We start from the raw sequence: 14,291 nt of genomic DNA on the forward strand, positions 1-14,291 counted from the left end.
AGCACCTGACGTCAGCACGTGATGCCAGTGGTGTCCACCTGGATCATGTGGCTAAGGTAGCGCCTGGCAGGACCCTCCACTGTAAACTTATTATTTTTTATTTTTCCATTTATAACTACTCTATACTTAGGGGAAATTCTTTTCTGACTATGCAAAAACCTGTTTCTGTGTAAACTTTTGTCCACTAATTTTAGGACCTGTGGACAAATCATGCCTGTGGTGTTCTATTTCCCTTGGTCCTTCCACGCTTATTAGAATTCTTCTGTACAGAAAAGCTGCCATTTCTCTTGTCAGCTCGTCTCTGTCAGTATGGACTTGTGGACATTTATTTTATCCTCTGAGTTATGACCCAACACAGTCGTTGCCTCTTGTTGCTCAGCTTGCTCCAAGTCTGGCCATGGGACACTCTGTCAGGCTGGCTCAAACGCCCTTGCAATGTGCTCTTACTGACCACTTCCTAACCTTCTGGCATCACAGGATGCTCCAGATGCATCTTGTGTTTTCCCTGCCCAGGCTCTGGAATCAACCAGTTTTTCAAGGAGTCCTGGTCCCTTTTATTAGAGAATGGCATTTAAAACCAAGGTCTATGAGCTAAGTGCTCATCGCTATGGGGATGTCCCTGTGTCTAGTACCTCTCAACGGCCAGAGCTAGGAAATATATTCTGTATACTACCTTCATGCACACAGACCCAACTCTATTTCTGTATCTATTTGTGTGTGTCTACATGTACGTGTGTGTATATATACATGTGTGTATACACATACACAAAGATGTATGTCATGAGTCATACTGATATCGAGTCCATACTGATATCTATCCAGCACCAGGCTCCATTCTAGCCAGCCCTCTTCCCTTGTCTGTAATTTCTTTCCTCCAATGAGAAACCTGGCTCTCATGATCTATAATACGTTTACTTATTCAACCCTAGTGTACAAATAAAGTCATTTTGGAATTATTAAACCATAACCATGTGAAAAACAACCAACTAGAATACAACGTTTGAGCTCGGCTCCTTTTGTCATTAGCCTGCAGTTTTCCCAAGTTGTTCAGCTGCCTCCTTTATTCCCCTTACTCTTCCACGTGACTATGTGATTCATCTGTACAACAGTTAGACTGACTGCCATAGGCTGTACTCTACCTCTCCCCCAATATCCTGGTTGCTTCGGGCTTTTTTTAATTTAATCTTATATACAGTAAAATTCATTTTGTGGTATACAGTTCTATGCATTATGACAAATCCATTTCATGTATCTTCTACCACAGAAGCATACAGTACAACTCCACACCCCAAAATGTATCTTGTGCAGCCCCTTTGTAGTCACCCCCTACCCCTATCCCCAAGCTGTGGTAACCATGGATCTGTCTTCCTCCCTATAACTTCATGTTTTCCAGAATAGCATATACGTCTGACTTATCTGCCCCACCCTACTCAACTACTCTGCTTTGGCTACATCTGGTGTCACCCCCTCCAGGCCTTCTTCCTTATCCACCTGCAAGCTGGCCCCCCATCCCTGTCACAGGGCACACTGTCACACTGCACTGAAATCATCTGTTCACTGGTCTGTCTCTCCCACTAGACTGTGGTTTCTTAGAGAGTACAACACATCTTATTCGTTTCTGGAATTTTCATTGTGCAGCACATACTAGTCAGTTGAAAAATTATTCTGCTTGATCTTAAATATCTTACCTTGCATGTGTTTAATCTACAGGCAACTACAATTTATAAGAAATGGAGGAAATTCTCAGATAAAACCAGCCAGGACCTTGTTTTTAAAATGAGCAAATCATCTGACTAAAACCTCTGTTCTGTGTTCCCATCACCTCCAGAGGTTTTAATGCCAAGTAACAAAATGCTGACAACACTTGAATTTTCTTTAATGAAGAACACTCACATTTTCAAATCAGCCAGCCAGAGTTGAGACAGAAGCTGTAACTGATAATTAGGTTATTCAGACAGATTCCAGACTGGGATGGGCCACAAGTTCAAAGCTGCCCTTCTGACCTTTCGGCAAATTGGCAGAAAGTAATAGGCAGACATAGTTTCCTGAAACTATGTGTGATAGATTTGAGTTGGAAGCACAATTTTATTTATCTCATGTGCTTAAAAAAAGAAGTAAATTCTCAAAGGTCCTCAGTTGATCCAAACTGTATTAGAGAGGGAGGGTTAAATTATAGTACACTAAATGCAGTTTACAAAACACAAAAGATAGACAGATACCTGCTTTGTAGAGGATGAATTTTAGGAGACTTGGGCAGCTTAGAGGCCTCAATTCCAAGAAGCTGGACAGCACCATTATCAGACGCTATGGCTAGGTATTGGGAACCCTGGCAGAATGTGAGTGTCTTGACACGTCCCCCAATTCGGCTATATGTAAGAATAGACCTGCACAAAAGAAAAGTAAGACTGCGTTTCTGAAAAGCCACAAGAGTATTATTATTGCTGATATTAAATAGCCACATGACTGTTAACAAACAAAAAGTACTACTCTGAGGTCTGTTTCACTCCTTGACCTCATAACAAAAACAATCATCCCCCTCAAAAGCACTGGTACAAAATCACCTTTTCTTCTGATATTTTTTAATGGCCACCTTCACACACTTCTCTCCAATCACAGAAAGACTGTCCATCCTCCTTTCCAGCTGGAACTCCCATACTTGTGGCCCTGACCCAGTTCTCCTTCCTCTCTGCAATTCCTAAGCCCTACTCTTACCCCTGCAGTTATTCTATAATCCCTCAGATGCAGCCTGGCACAGCAGGAAAGGCACTGGCTTTGGAATCAAAGGGCTGAGTTCCACTTCTGACGACCCATATGATCTAGGTCAAGCCATTAACCTGTTCTGCATCTCAGTTTACTCATTTACAAAACAAAGACTGCCCAATTTATGCAACCGGGACATAGTGTAAATAACATATAAGTCATAAAACATTCATTAATGCACAATATTATTATAATATTCAGCCTCTCTCACACATTGACCTCTCAAGCTGCCTATCCTCCTTAAGTTCACTGCCAAACTTCTTGACCCTCACCTACACAGGGTGCCTGCCTCCCATCACCACAAAGTCCCTCCTTCACTGCCCCCTGCAAGGGCTGCATACTCAGCCTTCTAAGGGGCCATTCCCCTAAAAGGTCACAAGTCCCTAATCACCAAATTTATTCATCTCTATCTTTTGTAATTTATTTAATTTTATTATACAAATTAACACATATTAAATATACAAAAATTACTGAAATACAGAAAAGTAAAACCATACTTCTACCACCCAGAGGAACACTACTGACATTTTCTTATATATCCTTCCAAAGAGTTTTCTATACATATTACAATATATTCATATTTGCTTTTCAAATTAATATGGAATCATATTTTATATATTTTTAATTAATCATGCCTCTCTAGTTCACTTTTTGTTAATAGCAGCTTTGCTGAAATACAATTTGTAGACCATAAAGTACAACATTTTAAAGTGTATAATTCAGTGACTGGTGTACCATTCATCAGTATTTCATCCCTTTTTGTGCCAAAATAATATTCCAGTGTATGGATACACCACATTTGTTTATCTGTTCAATAGCTGATAGACATTCTGGTTTCCACCTTTTGGCTTTTATGAATAATGCTACTATGAACACTCGTTTATAGATTTTCATGTGAACAAATGTTTTCAACTCTCTTGGGTTTATAGCTAGAATACCCAGAATAAATGAAACTGCAGGGTCATAAGGTAAATCTATGTTTAGCATTTGAGAAACTGCCAACTTTTTTCCAAAGTTGCTGCATCATTTTACATTCCTACCAGCAATGTACAAAGGTGCCAATTTCTCCACATCCTCTCCAGCACTGTTATTGTCTTTTTGATTATAGCATTCTAGTGGGTGTGACGCGGTAACTCGCTGTGGTTTTGATTTACATTTCCCTAATGATGTGGAATATTTTTTGTGTACATATTGGTCCTATTTGGAGAGAAATCTACAATTACCCCTTCATATTCTTGGGGGAGTGGTTCCAGGACCCCCAGTGGATTCCAAAATCAGTGAATGCTCTAGTCCGTACAGGCAGCCCTCTGTATCCAAGGGTTCCATATCCAGAGAAAATATTCTATCCATGGCTGACTGAATCTACAGAACCCACAGGTATGAAGGACCGACACTATCTGAATCCTCTGCTTTTCAATTTTTTTTTTATTGTTAAGAGTTCTTTATATACTCAGGGTACTTAAACATATGATTTTAAAATATTTATCTCATTCTGTGGGTTTTCCTTTCGCTTTCTTGACAGTGTCCTTTGAAGCACAAATGTTTATTTTTGATGAAGTCACATCTATTTTTTGTCACTTGTGCTTCTTGATGGTATATTTCAGAAACTCCTGCCTAATCCAAGGTCACGAAGAACTACATGCTTATGTTTTCTTCAGTTTTATAGTTTAGCTCTTACATTTAGGTCTATGATCCATTTTGAAAACTTCTCTGCAAACTCATTCTTCTGCATGTGGCTGCCCAGTAATCCCTGCACCATCTTTTCAGGTTATTCTATCCCCCATTCAACTGTCCTGGCACCCTTCTCAGAAAACAGTGACCATAAATGTACTTCTGCATGTCAGTTCTAGCCCACTGATTAATATATTTATCCTTATGCCAGTAATACAGTGTCCTGACTGCTGTAGCTTTGTAGCAAATCTGGGAAGTGTGAGTTCTCAAACTTTGTTCTTTCCTAAATTTTAAGAGTGTTTTGGCTATTTAAGTCCTTTGCATTTCTTTATGAACTGTAGGATCAGAATGTCAATTTCTGCAGAAAGAGGCAGCTGGAAATTTCATACAGATTTCATAGAATCTGAAGATCAACTGGATGTCTTTCCACTTATTTAGGTCTTCTATAATTTCTTTTTTTTATAAATCATTTCTTTCAATGATGTTTTGCAGCTTTCACTATTCAAGTCTTATGCTATTTTGTTAGATTGATTCCTCAGTACTTTATTCTTTCTGATGCTAGAGTAAATGGACTTGTTTCCTTTATTTCATCTTTGGATTGTTCACTGTTAGCAAACAGAAATCCAACTAAGTTTTGTACACATAAATACAACATAATCTTCTATTCTGCAACTTTGTGGAACTCATGTTAGTTCAAATAGGTTTTTCTTTTTTTTAACATCTTTATTGGAGTGTAATTGCTTTACAATGTTGTGTTAGCTTCTGCTGTATAACAAAGTGAATCAGCTATATGTATACATGTGCCCATATCCTCTCCCTCTTGTGTCTCCCTCCCACCCTCCATATCCCACCCCTGTAGGTGGTCACAAAGCACGGAGCTCATTTCCCTGTGCTATGCAGCTGCTTCCCACTAGCTATCTATTTTACATTTGGTAGTGTATATGTCAATGCTATTCTCTCATTTCGTCCCAGCTTACCCTTCACCCTCCCCATGTCCTCAAGACCATTCTCCACATCTGTGTCTTTATTCCTGTCCTGACCCTAGGTTCGTCAGAATTTTTTTTTTTTTTAGATTTCATATATATGTGTTAGCATACGGTGTTTTCCTCTTTCTGACTTACTTCACTCTGTATGACAGACTCTAGGTCTATCCACCTCACTACAGATACCACAATTTCATTTCTTTTTATGGCTGAGTAATATTCCGCTGTATATATGTGCCACATCTTCTTTATCCATCCATTGGTGGACACTTACGTTGCTTCCATGTCCTGTCTATTGTAAATAGTGCTGCAACGAACACTGTGGTTTTGGATTATGGTTTTCTCAGGGTATATGCCCAGTAGAGGCATTGCTGGGTCATATGGTAATTCTACTTTTAGTTTTTTAAGGAACCTCCATACTGTTCTCCATAGTGGCTATATCAATTTGCATTCCCACCAACAGTGCAATATGGTTTCCCTCTTCTCACACACTCTCTCCAGCATTTATTGTTTGCAGATCTTTTTCATGATGGCCATTTTGACTGGTGTGAGGTAATACCTCACTGTAGTTTTGATTTTCATTTCTCTAATGATTAGTGATGCTGAGCATCCTTTCATGTGTTTGCTGGCAATCTGTATATCTTCTTTGGAGAAATGTCTATTTAGGTCTTCTGCCCATTTTTGGATTGGGTTATTCGTTTTTTTGATATTGAGCTGCATGAGCTGCTTGTACATCTTGGAGATTAATCCTTTGTCAGTTGCTTCATTTGCAAATATTTTCTCCCATTCTCAGGGCTGTCCTTTTCATCTTCTTTATGGTTTTCTTTGCTGTGCGAAAGCTTTTAACTTTCATTAGGTCCCATTTGTTTATTTTTGTTTTTATTTCCATTTCTCTAGGTGGGTCAGAAAGGATCTTGCTGTGATTTATGTCATAGGGTGTTCTGCCTATGTTTTCCTCTAAGAGTCTGATAGTGTCTGGCCTTACATTTAGATCTTTAATCCATTTTGAGTTTTTTTCTATATGATGTTAGGGAGCGTTCTAACTTCATTCTTTTACATGTAGCTGTCCAGTTTTCCCAGCACAACTTATTGAAGAGGCTGTCTTTTCTTGACTGTACATTCTTGCCTCCTTTATCAAAGATAAACCCATTCTTGCATGGGTTTATCTCTGGGCTTTCTATCCTCTTCCATTGATCTACAATTCTATTTTTGTACAGTACCATGTTGCCTTGATTACTTTGGCTTTGTACTATAGTCTGAAGTCAGGCAGCCTGATTCCTCCAGCTCCATTTATCTTTCTCAAGACTGCTTTGACTATTCGGCGTCCTTTGTGTTTCCATACAAATTGTGAAATTTCTTGTTCTAGTTCTGTGAAAAATGTCATTGGTACTTTGATAGGGATTGCAATGAATCTGTAGATGCTTTGGGTAGTAGAGTCATTTTCACAATGTTGATTCTTCCAATCCAAGAACATGGTATATCTCTCCATCTGTTTATATCGTCTTTAATTTCTTTCATCAGTGTCTATTTTTTCTGCATACAGGTCTCTTTGTCTCCTTAGGTAGGTTTATTCCCAGGTATTTTATTCTTTTTTGTTGCAATGGTAAATGGGAGTGTTTCCTTAATTTCTCTTTCAGATTTTCATCGTTAGTGTATAGGAATGCAAGAGATTTCTGTGCATTAACTTTGTATCCTGCTACTTTACCAAATTCATGATTAGCTATAGTAGTTTTCTGGTGGCATCTTTAGGAGTCTCTATGTATAGTATCATGTCATCTGCAAACACTGACAGTTTTACTTCTTCTATTCCAATTTGGACTTTATTTCTTTTTCTTCTCTGATTTCTGTGGCTAAAACTTCCAAACTATGTTGAGTAATAGTGGTGAGAGAGGGCAACCTTGTCTTGGTCCTGATATTAGAGGAAATGGTTTCAGTTTTTTCACCATTGAGAACAATGTTGGCTGTGGGTTGTCATATACGGCCTTTATTATGTTGAGGTACGTTCCCTTTATGCCTACTTTCTGGAGAATTTTTTATCATAAATGGGTGTTGACTTTTTGTCAAACGCTTTTTCTTCACCTACTGCGATTATCATATAGTTTTGCTCATTCAATTTGTTAATATAGTTTATCACATTGATTGATTTTTATATATTGAAGAATCCTTATATTCCTGGGATGATAAACCAGACCTGATCATGGCGTATGATCCTTTTAATGTGCTGGTTGGATTCTGTTTTGCCAGTATTTTGCTGAGGATTTTTGCGTCCATGTTCATCAGTGATATTGGCCTGTAGTTTTTCTTTTTTGGTGGCATCTTTGTCTGGTTTTGGTATCAGGGTGATGGTGGCCTCCTAGAATGAGTTTGGGAGTGCTCCTCCCTCTGCTATATTTTGGAAGAGTTTGGAGGATAGGTGTTAACTCTTCTTTAAATGTTCATAGAATCGCCTGTGAAGTCATCTGGTCCTGGGCTTTTATTTGTGGCGGACAGACTTTTAATCACAGTCTCAATTTCAGTGCTTGTGACTGGTCTGTTGATATTTTTTATTTCTTTCTGGTTCATTCTCGGAAGGTTGTGCTTTTCTAAGAATTTGTCTATTTCTTCCAGGTTATCCATTTATTGGCATATAGTTACTTATAGTAATCTCTCATACCCCTTGTATTTCTCCTAGTGTTCAGCTGTTACTTCTCCTTTTTTCGTTTCTAATTCTGTTGATTTGAGTCCTCTCCCTTCTTTTTCTTGATGAGTCTGGCTAATGGTATATCAATTTTGTTTATCTTCTCAAAGAACCAGCGTTTAGTTTTACTGATCTTTGTTACTGTTTCCTTCATTTCTTTTTCATTTATTTCTGAACTGATCTTTATGATTTCTTTCCTCTGCTAACTTTGGGGGTTTTTTTGTTCTTCTTTCTCTAGTTTCTTTAGGTGTAAGGTTAGGTTGTTTATTTGAGATGTTTCTTGTTTCTTGAGGTAGGATTGTATTGCTATAAACGTCTCTCTTAGAACTGCTTTTGCTGCATCCCATAGGTTTTTGGGTGGTCGTGTTTTCATGTTAATTTGTTTCTAGGTGTTTTTTGATTTCCTCTTTGAGTTCTTCAGTGATCTCTTGGTTATTTAGTAGTGTATTTTTTAGCCTCTATGTGTTTGTATTTTTTACAATTTTTTCCTGTAAACTGATATCTAGTCTCATAGCATTGTGGTCAGACAAGGTACTTGATATGATTTCAATTTTCTTAAATTTACCAAGGCTTGATTTGTGACCCCAATATATGATCTATCCTGGAGAATGTTCCATAAGCACTGAGAAGAAAGTGTATTCTGTTGTTTTTCGATGGAATGTCCTATAAATATCAACTGAGTCCACCTTGTTTAATGTATCATTTAAAGCTTGTGTTTCCTTATTATTTTCACTTTGGATGATCTTGTCCATTGGTAAAAGTGGGGTGTTAAAGTCCATCTACTATGATTGTGTTACTATTTATTTCCCCTTTATGGCTGGTTAGCATTTGCCTTATGTATTGAGGTGCTCCTATGTTACATGCAAAATATTTACAATTGTTATATATTCTTCTTGGATTGATCCCTTGATCATTATGTAGTGTCCTCTTTGTGTTTTGTAATAGTCTTTATTTTAAAGTCTGTTTTGTCTGATATGAGAATTGCTACTCCAGCTTCCTTTTGAATTCCACTTGCATGCAATATCTCTTTCAATCCCCTCACTTTCAGTCTGTATGTGTTCATAGGTCTGAAGTGGGTCTCTTGCAGACAGCAGTATATATAGGTCGTGTTTTTGTATCCATTCAGCCCGTCTATGTCTTTTGGTTGGAGTCATTTAATCCATTTATATTTAAGGTAATTATCGCTATGTATGTTCCTATTACCATTTTTCATAATTGTTCTGGGTTCTCTTTTTGTAGGTCTTTTCCTTCTCTTGTGTTTCCTGCCTAGAGAACTTCTTTAACATTTGCTGTAAGCTGGGTTTGGTGGGTGCTATATTCTCTTAACGTTTGCTTGTCTGTAAAGCTTTTAATTTCTCCAACGAATCTAATGAGATCCTTGCTGGGTAATCCTGGTTGTAGCATTTTTCCCTTTCATCATTTTTAAATATGTCCTGCCCTTCTGGCTTGCAGAGTTTCGACTGACAGATCAGCTATTAACTTTACAGGGATTCCCCCTTGTATGTTATTTGTTGCTTTTTCCCTTGCTGCTTTTAATATTTTTTCTTTTGTATTTAATTTTGATAGTTTGATTAATATGTCTTGGCATGTTTTCTCCTTGGATTTATCCAAGGGGAAGTATGGGACTCTCTGTTCTTCTGGACTTGACTATTTCCTTTCCCATGTTAGGGAAGTTTGCAAACTATAATTTCTTTCAAATATGTTTCTCAGTCTCTTTCTTTACCTCTTCTTCTTCTGGGACCCCTAGTATTTGAATGTTGGTGCATTTAATGTTGTCCCAGAGGTCTCTGAGACTGTCCTCATTTATTTTCATTCTTTTTTTTCAGTAGTTATTTCCACTCTTTTATCTTCCAGGTCACTAATGCATTCTTCTGCCTTAGTTATTCTGCTATTGAGGTCCTTCTAGAGAATTTTTAATTTCACGTACTGTGTTGTTCATCATTGTTTGTTTGCTCTTTAGTTCTTCTAGGTCCTTGTTAAACGTTTTTTTTATTTTCTCCATTCCTATTTCCAAGATTTTGGATCATCTTTACTATCATTACTCTGAATTCTTTGTCAGGTAGACTGCCTGTTTCGTTTTCATTTGTTTGGTCTGGTGGGTTTTTACCTTGCTCCTTCATCTGCTGCATATTTGTCTGTCTTCTCATTTTGTCTAACTTACTGTGTTTGTGGTTACCTTTTCGCAGGCTGCAGGCTCCCGTTGTTTTTGGTGTCTGCCCCCAGTGGGTGAGGTTGGTTCAGTGGCCTTGTGTAGGCCTCCCTGGTGGAGGGGACTGGTGCCTGTGTTTCTGGTGGATGGGGCTGGATCTTGTCTTTCTGGTGGGCAGGGCTGCATCCAGTGGTGTGTTTTGAGGTGTCTGTGAACTTAGTATGATTTTAGGCAGCCTCTCTGCTGGGTGGAGTTGTGTTCCTGTCTTACTAGTTGTTTGACATGGGGCATCCAGCACTGGAGCTTGCTGGCCACTGGGCGGAGCTGGGTCTTAGCATTGAGATGGAGATCTCTGGGAGAGCTCTCGCTGATTGATATTACATGGGGCCGGGAGGTGTGTGGTGGTCCAATGTCCTGAACTCAGCTCTCCCACCTCAGAGGCTAAGGCCTGACACCAGGCTGTAGCACCAAAACACTGTCAGCCACATGGCTTAGAAGAAAAGGGAGGAAAAAAGGAAGAAAAGAAAATTTTAAAGTAATAAATTAAAAAAATTATTAAAATTATATTTTAAAAATACAAAAAATAGAGCAACCAAACCAATAACCAAATCCACCCATGATAACAAGCGCTAAAGACTAAACTAAGATAAGAATCAGAAACACATCACTCACAGATAGCAAACCCCAAGCCTACAGTTGCTCACAAAGTCCACCAATTTGGGGATGATTTGTTGTCTATTCAGGTATTCCATGGATGCAGGGTACATCAAGTTGATTGTGGGCATTTAATCCGCTGCTCCTGAGGCTTCACGGAGAAATTTCCCTTTCTCTTCTTTGTTTGCACAGCTCCTGGGGTTCAGTTTTGGTTTTGGCCCCAGCTCTGTGTGTAGGTCGCCCTCAGGCATGTGTTCCCACTCAGAGAGAAGATTAAATCAGTGGCTGATTAGGGGACACTTGCTCATTCAGGCCAGAGGGAGGGAGGGGTACAGTAGTTATAATTGGAATGCGGGGCGAGCCTGTGGCAACAGAGACCAGCATGACGTTGCACCAGCCTGAGGCACACCATGTGTTCTCCCGGGGAAGTTGTCCCCGGATCACGGAACCCTGGCAGTGGCGTGCTGCACAGGCTCCCCGGAGGGTGTGGATAGTGACCTGTGCTTGCACACAGGATTCTTGGTGGCTGCAGCAGCAGCGTTAGCATTTCATGCCTGTCTCTGGGGTCCCAGCTGATAGCTGCGGCTCATGCCCATCTCTGGAGCTCATTTAAGCGGTGCTCTCTGCCTTCTGTGGGCCAACAGGGAAGGAATCCCCTCTCCTCCCGCACCCCGAAACAATGGTCTCTTACCTCTTAGGCAGGTCTAGACTTTTTCCCGGACTCCCTCCTGGCTAGCTGTGGCACACAAGCCCCCTCCAGGCTGTCTTCACGCAGCCAACCCCAGTCCTCTCCCTGGTATCTGATCTCCAAAGCCGGAGCCTCAGCTCCCAGCCCCACCCGGCCCTGCAGGTGAGCAGACAAGCCTCTCAGGCTGGTGAGTGCTGGTCGGCACCAATCCTCTGTGTGGGAATCTCTCCGCTTTGACGTCTGCACCCCTATTGCTGTGCTCTCCTCCATAGCTAAGAAGCTTCCCCCCACCCCTGCCCAGCCCCCATCTCCACCAGTGAAGGGGCTTCCTAGTGTGTGGCAACTTTTCCTCCTTCACAGCTCCCTCCCAGTGGCACAGGTCCCGACTCTATTCTTTTGTCCTGTTTTTTCTTTTGCCCTATGCAGGTACATGGGGATTTTGTTGCCTTTTGGTAAGTCTGAGGTCTTCTACCAGCATTCAGTAGGTGTTCTGTAGAAGTTGTTCCACATGTAGATGTATCTTTGATGTATTTGTGGGGAGGAAGGTGATCTCCACGTCTTACTCCTCCACCATCTTGAAGGTCCCTCCATTATTTTATTTTTATTGCTTAAGACAGTCTATATACAGGATCATACTGTCAGCTAATAGTTTTACTTCTTCCTTTCCAATCTGCATGCCTTATATTTCTTTTCCTTATCTAACTACCCCACGGAGAACCTCCAGTACAATGCTGAATGAAAGCAGTGAGAGTGGACATTCTTATCTGGCTCACCTTAGGGGAAAGCTTTCAGTCTTTCACCATCAAGTATGAAGTTAGTGGGCTTTTCATAGATGTCCTTATCAGTAGTTGTCTATAATAGTTTGTTAAATTGTTTTTACTCATAAAAGGGTGCTAGATTTTTATCAAATGTTTTATGAGAGTCTTTTGAGATCATATGTGGTCTTCATCCTTTATTAATATGATATATTCATGGATTGATTTTCATATATTGAAAAGGGTTTGCATTCTTGGGATAAACTGCACTTGGTCATGGTATATAATCCTTTATTATGTTGAATTCAGTTTACTAGTATTTTGTTGAGGATTTTAATGCCCATATTAACTATGGGTCTTGGTCTGCTGTTTTCTTGTGATGTATTTATCTGGTTGTGGTATCAGGGTAACACTGGCCTTATAGAATGAGTTAGGAAATGTTCCCTCATCTATTTTTTGTAAAAGTTTTTGAAGGATGGGTGTTAATTCATGAAGCATTTGGTAGAATTCACCATGAAGCCATCTCAGCCTGGGTTTTTCTTTGTGGGAAGTTTTTCTTTTACTTACTAATTTAACCTTTTGTTTTAGGTCTATCCAGATTTTCTATTTGTTCTTGATTCACTTTTGACAGGTTGTATCTCTCTAGGAATCTAATCTGCCCATTTCATCTAGGTCATTTAATTTGTTGGTATACAGCTGTTCGTAGTATTCCTCGGTACTCCATAGTAGCGTACTCAACAGTAACAACTCCTCTTCCATTCCCAATTTTAATAATTTGAGTCCTCTCCCTTTTTTTAATTGGTTATTGTAGAAAAGCTTTGCCAATTTTGATCTTCCCAAAGAACTGACTTTTGCTTTTGTTGGTTTTTCACCTTTATTTTCTATTCCCTATTTCATTTGTTTCCTCTTTAGTCTTTATGATTTCCTTCCTTCTACTTGCTTTGGGTTTACTTTCTCTTTTTTTCCTAGATTTTTAAGGTTAAGGCTAAGTTACTGATTTATGATCTTTCTTCTCTTTAAATACAGATGTGTACAGATATAAATTTCTCTTTGAACACTCCTTTGACTGCATCCCTATGTTTTGGTATGCTGTGTTTTCATTTTCAATCATCTCAAAATATTCTCTAGTTTCCCTTTGAACTACTGCTTATTTTGCCATGTGTTGCTTAATCTCCACATACCTGTGAATTTTCCAAACTGCTTTCTGTTACTGATACCTAGTTTCATTCCACTGTGGTTAAAGAACATATATGTTGATAGGGCTCAGTGCCTTTAAATTTATTGAAGCTTGTTTTCTGCCCTAGATATGATTTAACCTGGAATTGTTCCATGTGCCCCTGAGAAGAATGTGTATTCTGCTGTAGCTGGGTAGAGCGTTCTATAGTTGTATGTTAGAGCTGGTGGGTCTGCAGTGTTGTTCAAGTCTTCTACTGCCTTGTTGATCCATCTACAATGAAAGCAGAGTACTGAAGTCTCCAACTATTACTGTTGAATTGTCTATTTTCCCCTTCAATTCTGTCAGTTTTTTCTCCATTCGGGGGCTCTGCTGTTAGTGGCATTTGTTTGTAATTGCTGTTTCCCTGACGCGCTACCGCTTTTGTCATTATAAAATGTCCTTGTCTGTCTCTAGTATCAATTTTTGTGTTAAAATTTATTCTGTCTGATATTAGCATAGCCGCTCCAGCTCTCTTTTAGGAACTGTCTGCATGAAGTATCTTTTTCTTCAGTCCTTTTACTCTCACACTGTGTCTTTGAATCTAAAGTGATGTCTCTTTGGACAACACATAGTCATACCATATTTTGTCATACTTTCTGCCAACTCTGCTTTTTTTTTTTTTTTTTGCGGTACGCGGGACTCTCACTGCTGCGGCCTCTCCCGTTGTGAAGCACAGGCTCCGGACGCGCAGGCTCAGCGGCCATGGCTCACGGGCCCAGCCGCTCCGCGGCATGCGGG

At 39.6% G+C, this 14,291-nt stretch overlaps 1 protein-coding gene across 6 annotated transcripts in view; it reads right to left on the reverse strand.

The window, feature by feature from the left end:
• Nucleotides 1-14,291, reverse strand: part of PIK3R4 (phosphoinositide-3-kinase regulatory subunit 4) — a 74,055-nt gene that overhangs the window by 8,032 nt on the left and 51,732 nt on the right. For all 6 annotated transcript variants that reach the window (XM_032630512.1, XM_032630514.1, XM_032630513.1 and 3 more), the window contains one exon: nucleotides 2,220-2,384. In XM_032630512.1, the coding sequence (XP_032486403.1) occupies nucleotides 2,220-2,384 (165 nt within the window). The remainder of the gene's footprint in view (nucleotides 1-2,219; nucleotides 2,385-14,291) is intronic.

This window comes from Phocoena sinus, chromosome 4 (assembly GCF_008692025.1).
Source record: "Phocoena sinus isolate mPhoSin1 chromosome 4, mPhoSin1.pri, whole genome shotgun sequence".
In the NCBI taxonomy this organism is placed as follows: Eukaryota; Metazoa; Chordata; class Mammalia; order Artiodactyla; family Phocoenidae; genus Phocoena; species Phocoena sinus.